Below are 24,547 nucleotides of genomic sequence, written 5' to 3'. Positions count from 1 at the left end.
AAAAAAATTTAAAGTTTTTTGACCATATTTTGATTTATTTTTTTTTAACACTTTATTATCGAATTGTAAAAAATTAGAAGCAAATCTACGAAAATACTTGAAGCTTTTGATTTTTTTTTTATTTTTTGGTAATCAGACGAGAAAGAGACGTGTTGTGTGCTGCGAAATTGCAGAAAAATTTTTTTGGTCAAAAATTTAAAAATTTACTATTTACAAATTTAATTTTATTTAATTTTAAATTAATAATTTTTTTAATGGTCATCATTTCAAATCGTATTTTTTGTATTAATTTAATCGTATTAATTTATTTAAATCGTTAAAACCGAAAAAATTTGTGCCTTTAAATTTTTTTATATATAGAAATTGTCATTATTTCATTTATTTTTAATTATTTTTCGTCTAAAAACTAATATAACTACATACTTTACATTCACTTAAAAAGTATTATTTTTTTTTTTGTTATTAGGAATGGCAATTATTTTATTATATTTATATATTTATTAATAAATGTTATTTGTTTGTTTGTTTTTTCACTACAAAATAAATTATCACGCACTAGAATAATCGAGAGATCGCGGCGACGGACCCGGATCATGCACTAATTCTAATTCAATTGGATCGTCATCCAACACGAACGTTGGACTTTGGTGCGATGTCGAAGCAATTGGCTGATAATGGTAGCCTTTTCGATCCGCTTTAGATGGTTTACGTAAATTACCTAATGTAGGTGGTCGATTGTACGCTTGATCAGGACGTTTTACTGAAAGAAAAAAGAAAATTTTGGGTAAGTTATTTTAATTTTATATGAAATTTTAATATTTTTTTTTATTTTATGAAAAATTTTTAATTTAAAAGTTTTAATTAAAAAAAAAAATAAAAATTTTAATAAATAAAAATAAAATTTAATTATTTTTAATTTTTAAAGTCAATAAATTAATTAATTTATTATTTAAAAAGCAAAAATAATTAAATTTGATTTTTAAAAAATTTTATTTTTTTTTATTTTTTATGAAAAATTTTCTAATTAATCTATACCAAAATTTACAATTTAAAAGTTAAAATAAAAAACAAAAAAAAATAAATAATAAACAAAATTAAAAAAAATATTAAAATTTTTATTAATTTTTAAATTTTTTTATGAAATTTATTTTTTTTTTAATTTAATCAATGCAAAATGAACAAAAAAATTAAACTTTTAATTAATTTTCTATTAAAAAAAATAATTTAAATCTTTTTCAATTTCGTAAGTAAGTTTTCAAAGTTTGAATTAAAAATATAGATAAAAAATTTCATAATTTTTATTTTTTTTTTTTTTAATTTTTAAAATTTTAATAAAATTTATTATTTTTTTATTAAAGGCACTAAATTTTAATTTATTCAATTTAAGCAAAATATTAAAAATGGTAAGTTTTTTTTAATTTGATTTTTAATAATTTTTATTTATTTTTTTATATTTTAAGAAAAAAAATTATGATTTTTTTTTTTTTGAAAATTTTTTCAATGAATCCAAACCAAGCATTTAAACTTAAAGAATTTTCAATGTTTAGCTTGATATTCTGACAAAGTGACACAAAAGCGCATTCAACGATGAAAGAAATGAGGAAAAGTTTCGCAATAAATAGCGAATTCCGAGTGTAGAGTGTTCACAATGCGTTAAAAAAACATCAGCATGAAAGCATTCTCCATGCTGAACACAACAAACATGTAGAAAATGTTCAAGTTAGACATAAATCAACACTTGTTGATATTTAGATGAGAAATTTCCTGCATATGTGTGTTGTGTGCGTTTTTGGTGCAGTGAAAGAATTCGTAATAAAATAATGTGCACCGCTCTACGACGTGGATGGAATTCAATTTTAATGTAAAAACTACAAAAAACTAAAAAAAAATGTGTTTGCTCCCATGGGAGTGCGGAGTCTTGCCAAAAAAGTGTCTTTTTGCCTACTTTTTGGGCACACGAACGACTCACCTGGTATATAAGGTTTTTGATTACAGATTGGCGGCGTAGTTGGACTCCCTCTACTCGTATTATTATTGTAACTATAATGATGATTTGGTATCTCGTGCAACATCTGGGATGGCAGCATCTCGTTACTCGCGCAAATTGGCGTCAATTCGCGTTCCTGCAAGCACATTTCGCTCATGTCGCCGTGCTCGCTGGAATTTGTGCCGCGCCTTCGTCGTCGACGTGCCAAGTGAAAACCCTGACGACACAATTCTGATGGACACTTTGTCAATATTGTTAATACAAATGCCTCGATTGCACACACATAACCGATTATCTAAAATTAGAGCAGCGCAAAAACAAAAAAAAAATGAGCAAAACAAAAAAGGACGAACAAAAAAAATTACGTTTGATTGTCACATTGTTTAACATTATTTTTCCGTGACGTCGTACGACACACAAAGTGCACAACGACGACGACGCGCAAAAATAAACAAAACAATAACTTACCGCCGATATAAATAGTGTATCCTTTGTGTGACGCGGCACCCACATAAATTCTTCAGCGAAAAACACCATGTGCATTAGCAAGGATGAACCAACAATGAATAGTAAGCCTATGGTCAGGTACATCCAGGCATTCTGCGAAAACGACAAAATTATGCAAAACTCGAATTTCGCGAGAAAAAATGCTCAAAGGACTTACAACTCTAGCCCAATTAAACGGAAACATCAGTGCTATGTGTGATATATCCAAAAATAGCATTAAACATGTTACTAACAACGAAAACAGTGCGCAAAATACCTGAAAAACGGATTAGGTTAATATTTCCGCGAATTCGCGACACAAAAAAAAATATGAGGAGCTTACCATTAACCGTAGTCGACCAATTAATGGCAAGAGAAACAAGCCAACTTGAACTGTGCCGGCAGAACATTCGCTGACCAAACAAACGGCAGATGAAATCTGAAAAATTAAAAAATTTCATTAGATTTTTTTGATTTTAAATATATTTAAATATTTTAAATCAAAAAAATTTTTTTTAAAATTTTTTATAAAAAAAAATTTTCTTTTTTTTTTATGTTTAGAAATCAAAAAAAAATTTTTTTAAATTTTTGATATTTAATTTTCTTGACAATATTTTTTTAAATATTTTATAAAATTTAATATTTAAGTCTTAAGTTCAATTTTTAAGAGAAAATATTCAAAACTAAAAAAAAATTATTTCGTAAATAATTAAGTTTTAGATTTTTTAGAATGTTTTATATAAGTTTATGTTAAAATTTTAATTATTTATCTTAAATTTTTACCTTTAAAATTTTTGGAAAAATAATATTATAAATTATTCGATACTGAATTTACGAGATTTATTTTTTTTCATTTTGACTATTTTTGCAAAATTTTGACTATTTTTACAAATTGATTTCTTTTTGAATATCAAATTTTATAAAATATTTAAAAATATTGATATTTTTTTTTTTAATTTTTGAAAATGTAAAATAAAAATTTTTAATTTTAAAAAAAAATTTAAAAAAAATATTTTGATGATTTCTGAACATGAAAAAAAAAATATTTATTTTAGCACTTAAAAATTAAATATGTATTTTTTTTTTAAATAATTTTTTGAAATAATTTTTTTAAATTAATTTTTTTAAATTATTTTTTGTAAATAATTTTTTTAAATTATTTTTTTACAATTATTTTTCTCAAAAGTTTTAATTAATTTATTTTTCCTCAAGTAACTTTTGAACTGTAATTTCGTGAGAAATTTGACCAAAATTTTTATTTATTATAAAATTTTAAATTTATTATCGAATTTAAGTTTTTTATTATTTAAAAAATTCTTTTGTTTAATTTTCTGACAATTTGGTTTGAAAATTAAACAATTAAAAAAAAAATAAAAAAAAATTTTTGTCAACAGAATGAGCAAAAATTAAATTTTAGAAAAAAAAATGAAATATAAAATATAAATTTTGAGTTCACAAAAATTTTCTTTTTTATTTTTCTAAATAAAATTTTTAATAATAAAATTAAAATTTTGATTTTAAGAATAATTTTTTTTAAAATCTCACGAAATTCAATTTTTTTAATTTTTTCAGAAACAAAATAAGGAGAAAAATACTTACAACGAGAAGAATTCTCACAATTCCCGTTGGCGTTTTCAAGTGCGACGTATCACAATGGAGCGCAACACCCCACGGCAGTGGATTATGGGCGAAACGTTCGCGATAATGCACGTGCGAATCCCACGACGAGCACGTACCGAGCGGCGAATCGAGTGACAACGATAAATTTCCGGCTCTGCTACCAGCTATATCGAAGTCCTGTATGTCATCGAGCTGACAACAGGCCGGCTCCAAGTCTCGTATTTCTTCCAGTAGGAATTCTATCTCATCTGTTCCGTACAAATCAGAAGCTGAACTTTGTTGGGCTTCTTGCATCTCCCGTTGCGGGAAATTAATCCCATCACCGCACGTTCGGGGGACGATCCGAAATCTGACACTGACGCTGCACACTGCTTCTTGCCTTCCGGAAGGTTCGTTCTGCAAAAGAGAGTTCGTCAAATTTCATTTAATTAAAAAATTTCACATTTTTTTTTTGGCAGGCAGCACAAAAATATCATATATCATTCATCGACGAGAGAGAGCGATATCATGTCAGTCATTTCATTTTCACACCTTCAATTTGGGGGTTTTTCATTTTTTATGTGTGTGTGTGTGTGTGTTACTTGTCACAATCACACACAAGCACATTTTATTGAGTAAAGGAATACTCTATTATGGTGTGGAAATGTGCTATATGGCAGCGAGAAAATGATAGCTACACGCGCGTCGTACACGATAAACCACCAACAAGGACTATAAAAACTTCACATGCTGCTGCTTTATGGGGGTTCGATCATTTTTTATTTTTTTTCCCGTTAATTTTCACTCGCAGCGTCTTAATGGGCATTTTCGGGCAGATTTTTGGCAAGCTCATCACTGCCATTTCCCGAAATCCATCACAATTATTCGCAAATGGCAAATCAAAGTGGTAAAATGAAAAATAAATCGATAATTCATGTGTACTCGCGTGTAGCCCTGTAGCACTGACGAATGAAATATGTGTGCAAAAGAATTCCCAAATTCACTTTTTTCACCGATTCGTACAGAGAAAAAATTAATTTTTCACTTTTCGCGATTTCGAAGCACTTTACCTTGCGTTTAGAGATAAATTTAGCACTATTACTGATGGATGAAACTATTAAAACAGGACATTTTTATTGCCAGGACTCGTATAGTGCGTTATGTTGAATATGTGGTGAGAGAAGAACTATCGTATATCGCGCACAGCAATACGCTCGTACATCGTACACGGAAGGAAAATCGAGAGAGGAAAATTTTTTGAAAAAGGAAAATGACACAAGGCACGACAATGCGACAACATTTGTTTTCTGGGACGCGCCATTTCATTCATAACTTACTTACGGAGACGAGAATTAGCGTTTGTGGATGATTTTTCATTAACGGAGTATGAAGGAATTTCGTATTTGATAAGCGTGATGTAGATAGAAAGTTACGGGAAATGTTAAAAAAAAGTAAGTTTTCAATTTTTTTTTATTTTTTGTTTTATAAAAATATATTAAAAAATTTTAAATCATTAATAAAAAAAAAACAAAAAAATCATTCATTAATTAAAAAAAAAATAAAAAATTAAATAAATAAAATGTAATAAAAATAATTTAAATTAAATTTTTAAAATTAATTTTTTTTATTAAAATTTTTAATTTTATTTTTAAAATATTAAATTAATTTTTTAATTAAAAATAAAGTAATATTTATTTAATTTGATAAAATTTTATTCAAAATTTTTAATTTTTTTTTTTAATTTTTCTATTTTATTTTTAAAATTTTATATTAATTTTTTAATTAAAAATAAATTAATATTTAAATTAATTTCGATATCAATTTTATTCAAAATTTTTAAATTAAATTTATTTTTTAAAAATTTTCAATTTTTTATTTAAAAATTCTTTAATTTAATTTTGTATTAATTTTTTAATTAAAAATAAAGTAATATTTAATTTTATTTTGATATCAATTTAATTATAAATTTTTAATTTAAATTTATTTTTTAAAAATTTTCATATTTTTTTATTAAAAATTCTTTAATTAATTTTGTATTAATTTTTTAATTAAAAATAAAGTAATATTTAATTTAATTTTATATAAATTTTATTTTAATATAAAGTTTTTAATTGAAATATAAATTTACATTTTAAGAATTAAAAATATTCTTCAAAAAAATAATATTTATCAAAATTTAAAAAAAATATTTAATTATTATTTTTTTAATTTTGAAAATATTTTAAAATTAATTAATTTTTCAAAATTTTTAAGAATTCAAAATTTGATTTTTTATATTTTAATATATTTTTTAATTTTAATACATATATTTAAATATTTTTCAATTTAATTTAAAAGTTTTTATGAATTTTAATTTTTTTGATTAAAAAAAATCAAACTGAAATAATGAATTTAAAAAAAAAACTTTTTTTTGTTAAATTTAACATTTCCCGCAACATCATCGTAGTAGTATCCATTGAAAAAAAATAAACAAACATCTTCCGAATTTCAACGAAATTTTTTCCCTTTTAGAATTTTTCAAAAGTAGTGTAGATTCAGTAACTTGTTATGCTCTCACGCTTCTTGCGAGTCCTTCCTCAGACTGTTACCGACAATTTAACTGCAGCTTATTTCAAAAGTGACAAAATTCCTTCATTTTTCGACCTTTGACCAAATCCAATAAGATTTTTTCTTGTTATTTTCAGCTTCAGCTTGGGCTAAATTCGGATCTTCTCGTCAATCGCACAGCATTAATCTCCGCATCGACATGAGTTGCTTAAATGTGAAGATTTTATCGGCTCTCTCCGACAACTACATGTACTTGATAATTGACCCATCGACAAAGGAAGCGGCAATTGTTGATCCCGTCGATCCGGAATCCGTAATTGCTGCGGTAAAAACGGAAGGCGTGAAATTATCGAAAGTTTTGACGACACATCATCATTGGGATCATGCAGGCGGCAACGAGAAACTCGTCTCACTTTTCACGGAAAATAAGTTGGAAGTGTTTGGAGGCGACGAACGAATCGGAGCGTTGACGAATCACGTCAAACATGGAGACACCCTGAAAATTGGAAATTTGGATGTTGAGTGTTTGCATACGCCGTGTCATACCTCCGGGCATATTTGTTACTACGTTTCGAGTCCTTTTGGCGAAAAAGCGGTTTTTACGGGAGACACGCTGTTCCTCGGAGGATGCGGGCGCTTCTTTGAAGGAACTGCCGAGCAAATGTACGAAGCTTTGATCGAAAAATTGAGCAAATTACCGGATGAAACGAAGGTTTTTTGTGGGCATGAATATGCGTAAGTCAAAATTTCCTTTAAAAAATTGAAAAATTTCATCAAAAATTTCATTTTAGGAAACAAAATTTGCTGTTTGGATTGAAAGTTGAGCCCGAAAACGTCGATATTCGCAATAAACTTGCATGGGTTGAAGAAGTTCGTGGCGAAAATATCCCTTCCGTTCCAAGCTCCATTGGAGAAGAGAAGAAAATTAATCCTTTCATGCGTGTAAATGAGCAATCCTTGCGTGAATACACGAAATCGGGAGACGGGATCTCCGCTATGGGCGTCATTCGTAAGGAAAAGGACTCGTTCAAGGCTTAATTTTTGAAATTCAGCACATTTTTTCCATTTTAAGACACGTCAACAGACGCTAAACGAAATTTCTTTATTAATAATGTAACATTTTCAAGTGTTTCCATTTCAGGGATAAATAGAATCAATTAAATTTAGTTGCTTTTGAAGGATTTCTCTTGACTTTCGAGGTATTTACAGAAACGTTGTAAGTTACTACGAACAGTATTTACTACTGGGAAGCGATCTTTCAGGGATTTTTTGTTCTGACGAATCTAAAAAAAAAATTTTTCATTAATTTTTGAAGATTTTAAGGTAAAAATTTTAAATTTTCTTACTTTAGCTTTAAAAATTCTCTCAATTTCTTTAGTTTTTTGTGTCAAATTCAGTTCGCAGATGATTCGGGGCCAATCGTTATCCGCGAAAATGTCCATAAATGCGTCAATTGCTTCAGATAGGGTCCAACAATCTTCCTCTTTGAGACAAATGTCAGTCATAAATTGCACAATCTCCTTCGTCAAGGGCTCTTGTAACACGCATCCAAGCACACCGAGCATTTTGAGCCAATTTGCTCGCGTTTCTGAGTCGCTGCACGAATTTATCCCGCGTAACATGAGTTGCAAATCGTTCGGCGTCATCTGTTGGAACAGCTCCGGATGTTTTTTCAAGTGATCCAAGGCGGCGCGCATCAAAGCAGTGATCGATTCAACAACTTGCCCATCTGTCGAAGCGCCTTCTTGGAAAACTTGTTGTCCCAATTCAAGCCAAACTGTGTAAATGGCGTTTGCGCCGCCCAAATCTTCTGTCGTAAGGACGTTACAAAAGTTTTGCAGGCACATGAGGATGGAAGAACGGAGTCTCGTGTATCGTTTTAGCAACATTTTTCCGCTTTCGGACAAAATTAACAGCACATTAGCGGGTAAAGGTTGTCCAAGTTGCCATAATTTCTCAACAACGCCCAAAGATTTGAGAATTTCGATAATTTCGGGTGAAAGTTTGTCCTGATCGTTCGTAATTCCCGGCATATTTGACGTATCGTAATCATGTACGCTCTCAGCTTCGGAGTCATCGTCATCCATTTCTTCGCCCCATGCGCCGTCGTCGTCGGGCGAACAGATATTTGTGATTGTTTCGGCGGCAATTCGTTGTGCAAGGAGTAAATTGCTGATGTTTTTGACTTCAATTTCGATCGGCGATGGTAAATTTGTCTTTTTTCGACGGTTGGTTGCTTGTTCCTCGGTTTCTTCTTCCATCGACATGCTTTCGACTTCGGGTTGAATGTCTAATTCGGTGACGTCTTTCTTCTCTAACAACGGCAAATCGCTCGTTATGCTGCTCAGAGCCTGTTTGTGGTTGTGTTCGAAGGTTTTCGATAAGGCTTGGAGGATTTGATTGGTATGAGCAGCACATAAAACGGGAACATTTGCCAAAATTGATGCGGAAACGGTACGAAGGATCACACAGGAATAGTCGCCATCGAGTTGGAGAAGTGTTAAAAAGTCATTTGTGTATTCCGACAAGATTGCCCATGCATTTGGATTGTCTTCGGATATGACGAGGAGGCATTGTGCAACAGCAACAGCTAAAAAAAATTAAAAAATAATGAAAATGAAAATTTTCTAAAATAATCTTTAAATTAAATAGCAAAACTTTTTTTCATGAATTTAAAAAAATTGAAAAAAAATTTTTTTTAATTTTTTTAGATTTTTTTAAATTTAATTTTTAGTTTTTTGTGAATTTATTTTACATTTTTTTTAATTTTTTTATTATTTTTGACTTTTTTTATTTAATTTATTTTTTTTTAAATTTTTTTTTAAAAATTAAAATTTAATTTAAATTTTTTTTTTTTCAATATTTGAGATTAAAAATTATCTTCTATTTTTTAAAATTATGTTTTACATATTTTAATTTACTTAATATTTTTAAAAAAAAGAAATTAACATTTAAAAAAATAAATTGAAATTAAAAAAATTCAAAATTAAAAAAAATTATAAAACTTATAAAAATTTTTAATATTTAATTTTTTTTTAATTTTTAACTTTAACTTTTGAACTTCATTTTTTTTTATCAAAAAATAAATAATTTTAGCTAATTTTTTTTAGATATACCTATTTTTTTTCTTCAAAATTTTAGATAAAAAAAAAATTAATTTTTTTCTTAAAATTTTAAAGTTATTTTTAATTTATCACTTTTGAACATTTTTAATCAAAAATTTTTTTTTATATTTTTTTTTTCTTTAAAATTTTAGATAAAAAAAATAAATTTTTCTTACCAATATCCATTCCATAGACCTGATGATTCAAACATTTGACAAAACTCCGAAGCAATTGCGATTGATTGAACGTTTCCAAAGCCACAGACGTACTTTCACACAAATTCCAGACAATATTCACAGCTTGCAAGAAGATATCCGATCGTGCATCGAGTTGATCATTCATGTTTTTGTCGAAAACGGGAACCCAATCCGCCTGTGTCGCATATTGATTCAACAAAACCAAGAGCGGCGTGAAAATATCCAAATCCAAAAGTGTCTCGCAAACTTCTACACTAACAGCTGACAAGTTACGAAGTGCTCCGGATGCCGCATGTCGAATATTTTGATCGGAATCAACCAACATCGGGGCAGTAATTCGCACAATTTGACTCGAAAGTATTCTTTGGATGCTTTTTTCGCCTTGACAGAGCATCGAGAGGGTTTGTAATCCGCACATTTTGTCCTCGTTATTCACCGAAACTGAAATTTATTGCATGAAAATGATGAAATTCGAGTAAATTTCAATAAAATTTACCTAACTGCTCTTCAATAGCAGCAACGGGATCAGGACGAGCTCCGTTAAGTTCATCATCGTCATCAAAATTGAGCGAAAGACCCGCTGGCACGACAGGATTTTGTCGATTATGATGCGATTTCTTCGTTTTTCCCATGTTCGAAACGAAATTCAAGCTTTTCCGTGTTTAAAACCCTCGTTTCTGGCTGTAATTGATGATTTTCTTGCGGGAAAAAGCAAGAGAAAATGCACCGCATGGATTTGTTTTGACGCGAAGTACTGTATTCCGGCGAACAACAAACTCTGGGCGCGGGTTGTGATCGCCGTGATACAGTAGTCCATGACAAATGTTTTCCGCCGAGTACGAGACACTTGATCGTAGTTTGCATTCCAACGAAAAATAGAATTTTCAGCAGCAGAAAAGTTGGTTTTTCCCTGATTTATCCTTTTTCAATACCTTTTTCACCTTATTGCGCTAAACATGACAGCAGTAAAACACGCCATCCGCACGAAAACTGTCGATTATGAGGCCTAATTAGTTGTTTACTCGACAATTCTGTGAATTACATTTACAAAGCTCTCGATTATTTTTTTTGCAACAATTACGGGATGGGCTGTATCCACAGCAAGGCAGATGTTGTTGGTAAATTTCCATGTTTTCCTCTTAAAATTCATGATTTTTACGAAATTTCATCGAATTTCAGGACACAGTGATACAAGTCCCAACATTTTCCGTGTCATCAATATCGATGAAGACAGTCAAGAGTTGTGGTTCGTATTTTTTTCGACGAATTCCTTGAATTTTTCTTTAAAAAAATTAATTTTTAGGTCTGGTCAATTGGAAATAACTGTAACAGATTTGATTTTGCATCGAAAAGGGCATGTTCCGGTAATGTGGCCCTTGAAATGCTTGCGTCGTTATGGATGCGATTCGGATATGTTTAGTTTCGAGAGCGGGCGACGATGCGCAACGGGCGAGGGAATTTACGCTTTTCGATGTAAACGAGCAGATTTGCTGTTTCGCACATTGCAAGACTATTTGCAACGTCGTGCGTATCTCACAGATGATCGAAATTCGTTTCCCGTGCCTCCGACATCCGCAAATGGTCCGAGACTCGTGCGTACGAACAATAATCAACCTGCAGGAGCAAATACTGTGGGTGTTTTGAGTGTCGGGAGTCACGTTACAGATCGAACTGTCACACAAACGTTGAGTCCCTTGAACTCGGGCGACATTTTGCCCGTGACAGAGAGTTATTTGGAGCCAAATCAGCATGTACAACGTGTTGGAGGTTCGATAAGCAGTGCAAGCGGAGGTCCTTTAAGTCCTGATTTGGCGTCGCCCAGCTCCCCGAAAGGCAGAAGTGATAATGCGGAGTTTTCGAGCATCTTGGAAGTCACTCCGTTGCCAAGCACGAACAATAATAACAATAATGTCGCACACGGCGTCAGTAATTTGTATCAGGAATTTCCCGTACGTGAATTTAACAATAATAAACGTGTCTCGTTAGATACGCCGCCCGCAGAAATGGCTCCGACACCCATGGCACTGCCCGAAGAGGATTTTCGCACGTACGAAAACACGTCGCCCATCTCGCTGAAACACAGTTTGAGCGGCGCAAGTGCTTTCAGCGGCGAACAAGCGACACAACAGGAAGATTGTCACAGTTACATGAACGTCGCGTTGGGCATTACGAGTCCGACAACGTCAAATGCCGCTGCGGGAGGCGACGAAAGTGTCGCTTTGCGAACTCCGACAACAGCAAACGCTGCACAAAACTATGGCTTTAAGCGCGCGGACTCATTGGCGAATGATCCGAGCCGATCCTACGAAAATATGGAACCCCTTCTCACGCGAATGCGTCACTCGAAACCGGAAATTTTCTCCAAAGTCGATTTGCCGGCGACACCAACGTCTTTTATTGCTGCGAATGGCGCCGAATCTCATGCCAAAGACGAAGAACGCACCGTCAACTACATCGTACTCGATCTCGATAATCCTCCCGTTGCTGCTGCTGCTGCTGCGACAAACGACACAACAGACACCTTTTCGCTGCACTCGAGTAACGTGCAATCGACATCCGTTGCTTCCGTGACGACATCCAACGGCAGCAACAGTTCGATCGAGCATCGCAAAATTCTGCAGTATTCGAATAGCTTTGATTCGTCGCTCGTGATTAGCTCGGCGGGCATCACGACGAGCAACAGTTTGGGTCTTTTGCCGCCCGAATCTCCAAAGAAACCCAGTTTAGGATACGCTATGATAGATTTTAACAAAACTGTGGCTTTGTCGAACACGGTCTCCAACTCGAATTCTGTCGGATCGCCAACTGCGGGATCGCGACGCACGAGACACAGCTAAAATTTTACACACAAAAACACACACAAAGACACTAAAAAAATAAGAAAAGAAAAAAAGATAGTTTTAATGTTAAAGGATATTAATTATTATATAAAAAAAATATATTGAGTGAATTCACATTACAAAGATATACAAAGATCAGACGAACAACAGTGCCAAAGAAAAAGCTTTTAATGTTGTATGTAATTGTTATATTTTAAAGGAAAAACAATATATTAAAGTAAATATATATATAAAATTTATCAAAAAAAAAATATTTTTTTTTTCTTATCGCATTATTTAAGCCATTTTTTGTCTCCCCCCTCCGATTTTGTCGAAAAAATTCAGTTCATCAAAAATCGAAATCAAAATCAAGAATGAATATTTATTCAATTTTAGCTTTGAAACACATCAAAATTTGACTGTAGGATTATTTCATCAAAAATCGATCAGATATCAATGGAAATCAACTTTAGAATGAATATTTATTCAGTTTCAGCTTTGAAACCCATCAAAAATTGACTTGAGGAAAAAAGTACGATTTTTGCTCCTCATATGATAAAATCGTACTTTTTTTTATTTCGTCAAAAATCGATCAGATATCAATGGAAATCAACTTTAGAATGAATATTTATTCAATTTTAGCTTTGAAACCCATCAAAATTTGACTGTAGGAAAAAAGTACGATTTTTGCTCCTCATATGATAAAATCGTACTTTTTTTTATTTCGTCAAAAATCGATCAGATATCAATGGAAATCAACTTTAGAATGAATATTTATTCAATTTTTTTTCAAAAATTGATTTCGTACTTTTTTTTATTTCAACAAAATCGATCAGATAACAATGGAAATCAACTTTAGAATGAATATTTATTAATTTTAGCTTTGAAACCCATCAAAAGTTGGTTGAAAATTGACTTGCGAAAAAAAGTACGATTTTTGCTCCTCATATGATAAAATCGTACTTTTTTTTATTTCGTCAAAAATCGATCAGATATGCATGGAAATTATCTTTAGAAAATATTTATTCAATTTTAGCTTTGAAACCCATCAAAATTGAATTGTAGGAAAAAAGTACGATTTTTGCTCCTCATATGATAAAATCGTACTTTTTTTTATTTCGTCAAAAATCGATCAGATATCAATGGAAATCAACTTTAGAATGAATATTTATTCAATTTTAGCTTTGAAACCCATCAAAAATTGACTTGAGGAAAAAAGTACGATTTTTGCTCCTCATATGATAAAATCGTACTTTTTTTTATTTCGTCAAAAATCGATCAGATATCAATGGAAATCAACTTTAGAATGAATATTTATTCAATTTTAGCTTTCGAAACCCATCAAAATTTGACTGTAGGAAAAAAGTACGATTTTTGCTCCTCATATGATAAAATCGTACTTTTTTTTATTTCGTCAAAAATCGATCAGATATCAATGGAAATCATCTTTAGAATGAATATTTATTCAATTTTAGCTTTGAAACCCATCAAAATTTGACTGTAGGAAAAAAGTACGATTTTTGCTCCTCATATGATAAAATCGTACTTTTTTTTATTTCGTCAAAAATCGATCAGATATCAATGGAAATCATCTTTAGAATGAATATTTATTCAATTTTAGCTTTGAAACCCATCAAAATTTGACTGTAGGAAAAAAGTACGATTTTTGCTCCTCATATGATAAAATCGTACTTTTTTTTATTTCGTCAAAAATCGATCAGATATCAATGGAAATCATCTTTAGAATGAATATTTATTCAATTTTAGCTTTGAAACCCATCAAAATTTGACTGTAGGAAAAAAGTACGATTTTTGCTCCTCATATGATAAAATCGTACTTTTTTTTATTTCGTCAAAAATCGATCAGATATCAATGGAAATCATCTTTAGAATGAATATTTATTCAATTTTAGCTTTGAAACCCATCAAAAATTGACTTGAGGAAAAAAGTACGATTTTTGCTCCTCATATGATAAAATCGTACTTTTTTTTATTTCGTCAAAAATCGATCAGATATCAATGGAAATCATCTTTAGAATGAATATTTATTCAATTTTAGCTTTGAAACCCATCAAAAATTGACTTGAGGAAAAAAGTACGATTTTTGCTCCTCATATGATAAAATCGTACTTTTTTTTATTTCGTCAAAAATCGATCAGATATCAATGGAAATCAACTTTAGAATGAATATTTATTCAATTTTAGCTTTGAAACCCATCAAAAATTGACTTGAGGAAAAAAGTACGATTTTTGCTCCTCATATGATAAAATCGTACTTTTTTTTATTTCGTCAAAAATCGATCAGATATCAATGGAAATCAACTTTAGAATGAATATTTATTCAATTTTAGCTTTGAAACCCATCAAAAAGTGACTTGAGGAAAAAAGTACGATTTTTGCTCCTCATATGATAAAATCGTACTTTTTTTTATTTCGTCAAAAATCGATCAGATATCAATGGAAATCATCTTTAGAATGAATATTTATTCAATTTTAGCTTTGAAACCCATCAAAAAGTGACTTGAGGAAAAAAGTACGATTTTTGCTCCTCATATGATAAAATCGTACTTTTTTTTATTTCATCAAAAATCGATCAGATATCAATGGAAATCAACTTTAGAATGAATATTTATTCAATTTTAGCTTTGAAACCCATCAAAAAGTGACTGTAGGAAAAAAGTACGATTTTTGCTCCTCATATGATAAAATCGTACTTTTTTTTATTTCGTCAAAAATCGATCAGATATCAATGGAAATCAACTTTAGAATGAATATTTATTCAATTTTAGCTTTGAAACCCATCAAAAATTGACTTGAGGAAAAAAGTACGATTTTTGCTCCTCATATGATAAAATCGTACTTTTTTTTATTTGATCAAAAATCGATCAGATATCAATGGAAATCAACTTTAGAATGAAAATTTATTCTATTTTAGCTTTGAAACCCATCAAAAATCGTACTTTTTTTTATTTCAAAAATCGATCAGATATCAATGGAAATCATCTTTAGAATGAATATTAATTAAATTTTAGCTTTGAAACCCATCAAAAATTGACTTGAGGAAAAAAGTACGATTTTTGCTCCTCATATGATAAAATCGTACTTTTTTTTATTTCGTCAAAAATCGATCAGATATCAATGGAAATCATCTTTAGAATGAATATTTATTCAATTTTAGCTTTGAAACCCATCAAAAATTGACTTGAGGAAAAAAGTACGATTTTTGCTCCTCATGTGATAAAATCGTACTTTTTTTTATTTCGTCAAAAATCGATCAGATATCAATGGAAATTAACTTTAGAATGAATATTTATTAAATTTTAGCTTTGAAACCCATCAAAAGTTGACTATCAATGGAAATCATCTTTAGAATGAATATTTATTCAATTTTAGCTTTGAAACCCATCAAAAATTGACTTGAGGAAAAAAGTACGATTTTTGCTCCTCATATGATAAAATCGTACTTTTTTTTATTTCGTCAAAAATCGATCAGATATCAATGGAAATCATCTTTAGAATGAATATTTATTCAATTTTAGCTTTGAAACCCATCAAAAAGTGACTTGAGGAAAAAAGTACGATTTTTGCTCCTCATATGATAAAATCGTACTTTTTTTTATTTCGTCAAAAATCGATCAGATATCAATGGAAATCATCTTTAGAATGAATATTTATTCAATTTTAGCTTTGAAACCCATCAAAAAGTGACTTGAGGAAAAAAGTACGATTTTTGCTCCTCATATGATAAAATCGTACTTTTTTTTATTTCGTCAAAAATCGATCAGATATCAATGGAAATCAACTTTAGAATGAATATTTATTCAATTTTAGCTTTGAAACCCATCAAAAATTGACTTGAGGAAAAAAGTACGATTTTTGCTCCTCATATGATAAAATCGTACTTTTTTTTATTTCGTCAAAAATCGATCAGATATCAATGGAAATCATCTTTAGAATGAATATTTATTCAATTTTAGCTTTGAAACCCATCAAAAAGTGACTTGAGGAAAAAAGTACGATTTTTGCTCCTCATATGATAAAATCGTACTTTTTTTTATTTCGTCAAAAATCGATCAGATATCAATGGAAATCATCTTTAGAATGAATATTTATTCAATTTTAGCTTTGAAACCCATCAAAAATTGACTTGAGGAAAAAAGTACGATTTTTGCTCCTCATATGATAAAATCGTACTTTTTTTTATTTCGTCAAAAATCGATCAGATATCAATGGAAATCATCTTTAGAATGAATATTTATTCAATTTTAGCTTTGAAACCCATCAAAAACTGTGACTTGAGGAAAAAAGTACGATTTTTGCTCCTCATATGATAAAATCGTACTTTTTTTTATTTCGTCAAAAATCGATCAGATATCAATGGAAATCAACTTTAGAATGAATATTTATTCAATTTTAGCTTTGAAACCCATCAAAAATTGACTTGAGGAAAAAAGTACGATTTTTGCTCCTCATATGATAAAATCGTACTTTTTTTTATTTCGTCAAAAATCGATCAGATATCAATGGAAATCAACTTTAGAATGAATATTTATTCAATTTTAGCTTTGAAACCCATCAAAAATTGACTTCAAGAAAAAAGTACGATTTTTGCTCCTCATATGATAAAATCGTTTTTTTTTTATTTCATCAAAAATCGATCAGATATCAATGGAAATCAACTTTAGAATGAATATTTATTCAATTTTAGCTTTGAAACCCATCAAAAATTGACTTGAGGAAAAAAGTACGATTTTTGCTCCTCATATGATAAAATCGTACTTTTTTTTATTTCGTCAAAAATCGATCAGATATCAATGGAAATCAACTTTAGAATGAATATTTATTCAATTTTAGCTTTGAAACCCATCAAAAATTGACTTGAGGAAAAAAGTACGATTTTTGCTCCTCATATGATAAAATCGTACTTTTTTTTATTTCGTCAAAAATCGATCAGATATCAATGGAAATCAACTTTAGAATGAATATTTATTCAATTTTAGCTTTGAAACCCATCAAAAATTGACTTGAGGAAAAAAGTACGATTTTTGCTCCTCATATGATAAAATCGTACTTTTTTTTATTTCGTCAAAAATCGATCAGATATCAATGGAAATCAACTTTAGAATGAATATTTATTCAATTTTAGCTTTGAAACCCATCAAAAATTGACTTTTTGAGGAAAAAAGTACGATTTTTGCTCCTCATATGATAAAATCGTACTTATTTAATTACTTCAAAAATAAATCAGATATCAATGGAAATCAACTTTAGAATGAATATTTATTCAATTTTAGCTTTGAAACCCATCAAAAATTGACTTGAGGAAAAAAGTACGATTTTTGCTCCTCATATGATAAAATCGTACTTTTTTTTATTTCGTCAAAAATCGATCAGATATCAATGGAAATCAACTTTAGAATGAATATTTATTCAATTTTAGCTTTGAAACCCATCAAAAATTGACTAGGAAAAAAGTACGATTTTTGCTCCTCATATGATAAAATCGTACTTTTTTTTTATTTCGTCAAAAATCGATCAGATATCAATGGAAATCAACTTTAGAATGAATATTTATTCAATTTTAGCTTTGAAACCCATCAAAATTTGACTTGAGGAAAAAAGTACGATTTTTGCTCCTCATATGATAAAATCGTACTTTTTTTTATTTCGTCAAAAATCGATCAGATATCAATGGAAATCAACTTTAGAATGAATATTTATTCAATTTTAGCTTTGAAACCCATCAAAAATTGACTTGAGGAAAAAAGTACGATTTTTGCTCCTCATATGATAAAATCGTACTTTTTTTTATTTCGTCAAAAATCGATCAGATATCAATGGAAATCAACTTTAGAATGAATATTTATTCAATTTTAGCTTTGAAACCCATCAAAAATTGACTTGAGGAAAAAAGTACGATTTTTGCTCCTCATATGATAAAATCGTACTTTTTTTTATTTCGTCAAAAATCGATCAGATATCAATGGAAATCAACTTTAGAATGAATATTTATTCAATTTTAGCTTTGAAACCCATCAAAAATTGACTTGAGGAAAAAAGTACGATTTTTGCTCCTCATATGATAAAATCGTACTTTTTTTTATTTCGTCAAAAATCGATCAGATATCAATGGAAATCATCTTTAGAATGAATATTTATTCAATTTTAGCTTTGAAACCCATCAAAAATTGACTTGAGGAAAAAAGTACGATTTTTGCTCCTCATATGATAAAATCGTACTTTTTTTTATTTCGTCAAAAATCGATCAGATATCAATGGAAATCATCTTTAGAATGAATATTTATTCAATTTTAGCTTTGAAACCCATCAAAAATTGACTTGAGGAAAAAAGTACGATTTTTGCTCCTCATATGATAAAATCGTACTTTTTTTTATTTCGTCAAAAATCGATCAGATATCAATGGAAATCATCTTTAGAATGAATATTTATTCAATTTTAGCTTTGAAACCCATCAAAAAGTGACTTGAGGAAAAAAGTACGATTTTTGCTCCTCATATGATAAAATCGTACTTTTTTTTATTTCGTCAAAAATCGATCAGATATCAATGGAAATCATCTTTAGAATGAATATTTATTCAATTTTAGCTTTGAAACCCATCAAAAATTAACTTGAGGAAAAAAGTACGATTTTTGCTCCTCATATGATAAAATCGTACTTTTTTTTATTTCGTCAAAAATCGATCAGATATCATTGGAAATCATCTTTAGAATGAATATTTATTCAATTTTAGCTTTGAAACCCATCAAAATTGACTGACTTTTTGCTCCTCAGGAAAAATCGTACTTTTTTTTATTTCGTCAAAAATCGATCAGATATCAATGGAAATCACTTTAGATTATTTATTCAATTTTAGCTTTGAAACCCATCAAAAGTTGGTTGAAAATTGACTTCAGAAAAAAAGTACGATTTTTGCTCCTCATATGATAAAATCGTACTTTTTTTTATTTCGTCAAAAATCGATCAGATATCAATGGAAATCAACTTTAGAATGAATATTTATTCAATTTTAGCTTTGAAACCCATCAAAAAGTGACTGACTTTTTGCTCCTCATATGATAAAATCGTACTTTTTTTTATTTCGTCAAAAATCGGAAATCAACTTTAGAATGAATATTTATTCAATTTTAGCTTTGAAACCCATCAAAAAAAATTGACTTGAAAAAAAAGTACGATTTTTGCTCATCATATGATAAAATCGTACTTTTTTTTATTTCGTCAAAAATCGATCAGATATCAATGGAAATCAACTTTAGAATGAATATTTATTCAATTTTAGCTTTGAAACCCATCAAAATTTGACTGTAGGAAAAAAGTACGATTTTTGCTCCTCATATGATAAAATCGTACTTTTTTTTATTTCGTCAAAAATCGATCAGATATCAATGGAAATCATCTTTAGAATGAATATTTATTCAATTTTAGCTTTGAAACCCATCAAAAATTGACTTGAGGAAAAAAGTACGATTTTTGCTCCTCATATGATAAAATCGTACTTTTTTTTATTTCGTCAAAAATCGATCAGATATCAATGGAAATCAACTTTAGAATGAATATTTATTCAATTTTAGCTTTGAAACCCATCAAAATTTGACTGTAGGAAAAAAGTACGATTTTTGCTCCTCATATGATAAAATCGTACTTTTTTTTATTTCGTCAAAAATCGATCAGATATCAATGGAAATCAACTTTAGAATGAATATTTATTCAATTTTAGCTTTGAAACCCATCAAAAATTGACTTGAGGAAAAAAGTACGATTTTTGCTCCTCATATGATAAAATCGTACTTTTTTTTATTTCGTCAAAAATCGATCAGATATCAATGGAAATCAACTTTAGAATGAATATTTATTCAATTTTAGCTTTGAAACCCATCAAAAATTGACTTGAGGAAAAAAGTACGATTTTTGCTCCTCATATGATAAAATCGTACTTTTTTTTATTTCGTCAAAAATCGATCAGATATCAATGGAAATCAACTTTAGAATGAATATTTATTCAATTTTAGCTTTGAAACCCATCAAAAATTGACTTGAGGAAAAAAGTACGATTTTTGCTCCTCATATGATAAAATCGTACTTTTTTTTATTTCGTCAAAAATCGATCAGATATCAATGGAAATCAACTTTAGAATGAATATTTATTCAATTTTAGCTTTGAAACCCATCAAAAATTGACTTGAGGAAAAAAGTACGATTTTTGCTCCTCATATGATAAAATCGTACTTTTTTTTATTTCATTAAAAATCGATCAGATATCAATGGAAATCAACTATAGAATGAATATTTATTCAAATCAATGGAAATTTTAGCTTTGAAACCCATCAAAAATTGACTGTAGGAAAAAAGTACGATTTTTGCTCCTCATATGATAAAATCGTACTTTTTTTTATTTCGTCAAAAATCGATCAGATATCAATGGAAATCATCTTTAGAATGAATATTTATTCAATTTTAGCTTTGAAACCCATCAAAAATTGACTTGAGGAAAAAAGTACGATTTTTGCTCCTCATATGATAAAATCGTACTTTTTTTTATTTCGTCAAAAATCGATCAGATATCAATGGAAATCAAATGAATATTTATTCAATTTTAGCTTTGAAACCCATCAAAAATTGACTTGAGAAAAAAAGTACGATTTTTGTTCCTCATATGATAAAATCGTACTTTTTTTTATTTCGTCAAAAATCGATCAGATATCAATGGAAATCATCTTTAGAATGAATATTTATTCAATTTTAGCTTTGAAACCCATCAAAATTTGACTGTAGGAAAAAAGTACGATTTTTGCTCCTCATATGATAAAATCGTACTTTTTTTTATTTCGTCAAAAATCGATCAATGAAAATCATCTTTAGAATGAATATTTATTCAATTTTAGCTTTGAAACCCATCAAAATTTGACTGTAGGAAAAAAGTACGATTTTTGCTCCTCATATGATAAAATCGTACTTTTTTTTATTTCATCAAAAATCGATCAGATATCAATGGAAATCATCTTTAGATAAAATCGTACTTTTTTTTATTTCGTCAAAAATCGATCAGATATCAATGGAAATCAACTTTAGAATGAATATTTATTCAATTTTGGCTTTGAAACCCATCAAAAATTGACTTGAGGAAAAAAGTACGATTTTTGCTCCTCATATGATAAAATCGTACTTTTTTTTATTTCGTCAAAAATCGATCAGATATCAATGGAAATCAACTTTAGAATGAATATTTATTCAATTTTAGCTTTGAAACCCATCAAAAATTGACTTGAGGAAAAAAGTACGATTTTTGCTCCTCATATGATAAAATCGTACTTTTTTTTATTTCGTCAAAAATCGATCAGATATCAATGGAAATCAACTTTAGAATGAATATTTATTCAATTTTAGCTTTGAAACCCATCAAAAATTGACTTGAGGAAAAAAGTACGATTTTTGCTCCTCATATGATAAAATCGTACTTTTTTTTATTTCGTCAAAAATCGATCAGATATCAATGGAAATCAACTTTAGAATGAATATTTATTCAATTTTAGCTTTGAAACCCATCAAAAATTGACTTGAGGAAAAAAGTACGATTTTTGCTCCTCATATGATAAAATCGTACTTTTTTTTATTTCATCAAAAATCGATCAGATATCAATGGAAATCAACTTTAGAATGAATATTTATTCAATTTTAGCTTTGAAACCCATCAAAAATTGACTTGAGGAAAAAAGTACTCGTAGATATCTTTTTTTTATTTCATCAAAATTCGATCAAATGGAAATCAACTTTAGAAAAGTTTGACCCATCAAAATTTGATTTTTGCTCCTGATATGATAAAATCGTACTTTTTTTATTTGATTTTATTTTTTTTTTTAAATTTATAAAAATCATAAACAATTTTAAACTTATGATTTTTTCAAAGTTTTTTGTGAAAATTCATCAAAAATCAGAAACGGAAAAAAATTCAAATTAATTAACCAATTGGGCGTTTCTGTCACACTTTTTTCATCCAATCATCGTGCTGTTTACATCAGAGTTGTCAAAAAAAGTGCTTAATTGAAAAATTTTCCTTTTTCATGTTTTTCCTGCCGTAAACACTCGAAAAAGTGTTGAAAATCCGCGCAATGGGACAAACCAAAAGCCAATTTACTGACGAGGAACTCAACGAATACGAGGACTTGACGTATTTCACGAAAAAGGAGATTTTAGTTGCACACAGAAAATTCAAGGCCTTGGCACCCGAAAAAGTTAGTCACAATAAAAATGCAAAACTCAGCATGAGCAAAATTTTGCAGTATCCCGAGCTGAAAGTTAATCCTTTTGGCGATCGAATTTGCAAGGTAAACATTTGAATTTAAAAAAAAAATAATTTTTTTATGAAAAATTTGCTTTTAGGTCTTCAGTTCTGATTACTCAGGAGACTGTACATTTGAAGATTTTCTCGATATGATGTCAGTTTTCAGCGAATCGAGCCCGAAAAGTGTGAAAGCAGAACATGCCTTTCGAATATTCGACTTTGATGGCGACGATATGCTCGGAGTGAATGACTTGAAGAACGTCGTTGAGCGACTTGTGGGCAATAATGACCTCGGATCGGATGAAATTAAGCTTTTGATACAAAATATCTTGGAAGAGGCGGATTTGGATGACGATGGAGCATTATCGTTCGCCGAATTTGAACATATTATCGAAAAATCGTCGGATTTTACAAAGTAAGAATTGATTTTTTAACTGAAAAATTGAATTTTAATGAATTTTCTTTGCAGCTCCTTCCGAATAAGACTTTAAAGACGTTGAAACGAGTGAAAGACAAACCAAAGACATTTCGAATTCAATCATTTGATATTATTAGGATTACTTTACGCCGTATTTATTAATAAAAATTACTTGAAAAAGGACTTTGTTCACTGTTTCTTGTACGAGAATTCTTTTAAATTTAATTTTTGTGGCTTTTTTCGTTTTTTTATGGTTGAAGATATCCCGGCAACTTCATTCTCATAACTAAAAAAAAATTTTTTAAATTATTTTCTTATTAAAATTTCCAATTTTGAGCAACTTACAGATCCAAGTCGTAAAGAACGAGACCAAAATAAACAAGAAACCCATCGACAACAACAGAATTCTATTCAGCTTGGGCCTTCCCGTTGCCGGAGGTTGAGCAACTTGATCCATTATGATAAATCCGAGACCTCCCATCGTGAAAAGGAACGAACTTGCAAGTCCTTCCATGATATATTGACCATTTATGCTAAAAAAAAATGAAATTTTTAACGAGTGGGAGTAGAAAAAACACAAAGATGATCTCACCGATAAAGTAAAAACGCCACGGGACGAGAATGCCCATGCTCGTCAGTTGTACTTCCGATACTCGGGGGCTCAACAATGACATCGTAGATGATTCCGCCGCAAACTAAAAAGTACGAGAGCAGCGCAAAACAGAAAACGACAAAGGGCGAGGGCATTTGGAGCCACGACGGGCGCTTTATCTTCAAATTGGGCAATTCCAACACGAGAAACGGGACATTGTACAACGTTTCAAGCATTTTTCGGGCTTTAAATCGACAGAAATCAGTCAATAATTGAGAAAAAAATTGAAAATTCACCCGGTTAATTAATAACACGTATCTCAAAATCGAATTTTAATGCAAGTCTAAGGCAAAAAATGTTCGTGAGGGTTCAAAATGTCTCAAAATTCTCAGCCAATGAGAGAAAAGTGTATCATTTTCGACGTTTCTGATTGGATTTCGCGCGTAAATGTCGCTCATTGGTTGTTAGAGATGCCAAAACCGAGTACTCGATAGCGACA

General features: G+C 29.8%; 6 protein-coding genes across 6 annotated transcripts; 3 read left to right on the top strand and 3 right to left on the bottom strand.

The window, feature by feature from the left end:
* Window positions 1–548: 548 nt before the first annotated feature.
* Window positions 549–5,253, bottom strand: LOC134831905 (uncharacterized). The gene is made up of 8 exons (XM_063845743.1): window positions 5,143–5,253; window positions 4,073–4,489; window positions 2,817–2,912; window positions 2,652–2,750; window positions 2,456–2,587; window positions 2,215–2,282; window positions 1,970–2,157; window positions 549–760 (listed from the first exon to the last, which is right to left on the bottom strand). The coding sequence occupies exons 2-8, from the start codon at window positions 4,385–4,387 to the stop codon at window positions 549–551; spliced, it is 1,110 nt and encodes a 369-aa protein (XP_063701813.1). The 5' UTR covers window positions 4,388–4,489; window positions 5,143–5,253.
* Window positions 5,254–6,513: 1,260 nt separating this feature from the next.
* On the top strand, window positions 6,514–7,785 carry LOC134829805 (hydroxyacylglutathione hydrolase, mitochondrial-like). The gene is made up of 3 exons (XM_063843068.1): window positions 6,514–6,689; window positions 6,757–7,354; window positions 7,411–7,785. Exons 1-3 carry the CDS (start codon window positions 6,620–6,622, stop codon window positions 7,655–7,657), a joined length of 915 nt encoding a protein of 304 aa, XP_063699138.1. The 5' UTR covers window positions 6,514–6,619; the 3' UTR covers window positions 7,658–7,785.
* Window positions 7,762–10,671, bottom strand: LOC134829804 (HEAT repeat-containing protein 3-like). Its single transcript, XM_063843067.1, has 4 exons — window positions 10,417–10,671; window positions 9,900–10,361; window positions 7,966–9,209; window positions 7,762–7,902 (listed from the first exon to the last, which is right to left on the bottom strand). Exons 1-4 carry the CDS (start codon window positions 10,550–10,552, stop codon window positions 7,783–7,785), a joined length of 1,962 nt encoding a protein of 653 aa, XP_063699137.1. The 5' UTR covers window positions 10,553–10,671; the 3' UTR covers window positions 7,762–7,782.
* Window positions 10,672–10,796: 125 nt separating this feature from the next.
* Window positions 10,797–12,960, top strand: LOC134830662 (fibroblast growth factor receptor substrate 2-like). The gene is made up of 3 exons (XM_063844214.1): window positions 10,797–11,038; window positions 11,100–11,166; window positions 11,224–12,960. Exons 1-3 carry the CDS (start codon window positions 11,005–11,007, stop codon window positions 12,755–12,757), a joined length of 1,635 nt encoding a protein of 544 aa, XP_063700284.1. The 5' UTR covers window positions 10,797–11,004; the 3' UTR covers window positions 12,758–12,960.
* Window positions 12,961–22,764: 9,804 nt separating this feature from the next.
* LOC134829709 (calcium and integrin-binding protein 1-like) lies at window positions 22,765–23,643 on the top strand. The gene is made up of 3 exons (XM_063842930.1): window positions 22,765–23,081; window positions 23,137–23,453; window positions 23,508–23,643. The coding sequence occupies exons 1-3, from the start codon at window positions 22,866–22,868 to the stop codon at window positions 23,527–23,529; spliced, it is 555 nt and encodes a 184-aa protein (XP_063699000.1). The 5' UTR covers window positions 22,765–22,865; the 3' UTR covers window positions 23,530–23,643.
* Window positions 23,596–24,378, bottom strand: LOC134829710 (putative oligosaccharyltransferase complex subunit CG9662). The gene is made up of 3 exons (XM_063842931.1): window positions 24,049–24,378; window positions 23,802–23,989; window positions 23,596–23,742 (listed from the first exon to the last, which is right to left on the bottom strand). Exons 1-3 carry the CDS (start codon window positions 24,282–24,284, stop codon window positions 23,705–23,707), a joined length of 462 nt encoding a protein of 153 aa, XP_063699001.1. The 5' UTR covers window positions 24,285–24,378; the 3' UTR covers window positions 23,596–23,704.
* Window positions 24,379–24,547: the final 169 nt, after the last annotated feature.

This window comes from Culicoides brevitarsis, chromosome 2, assembly GCF_036172545.1.
Source record: "Culicoides brevitarsis isolate CSIRO-B50_1 chromosome 2, AGI_CSIRO_Cbre_v1, whole genome shotgun sequence".
Lineage (NCBI taxonomy): Eukaryota > Metazoa > Arthropoda > Insecta > Diptera > Ceratopogonidae > Culicoides > Culicoides brevitarsis.
This window is presented reverse-complemented; position numbering and strand designations above follow the sequence as displayed.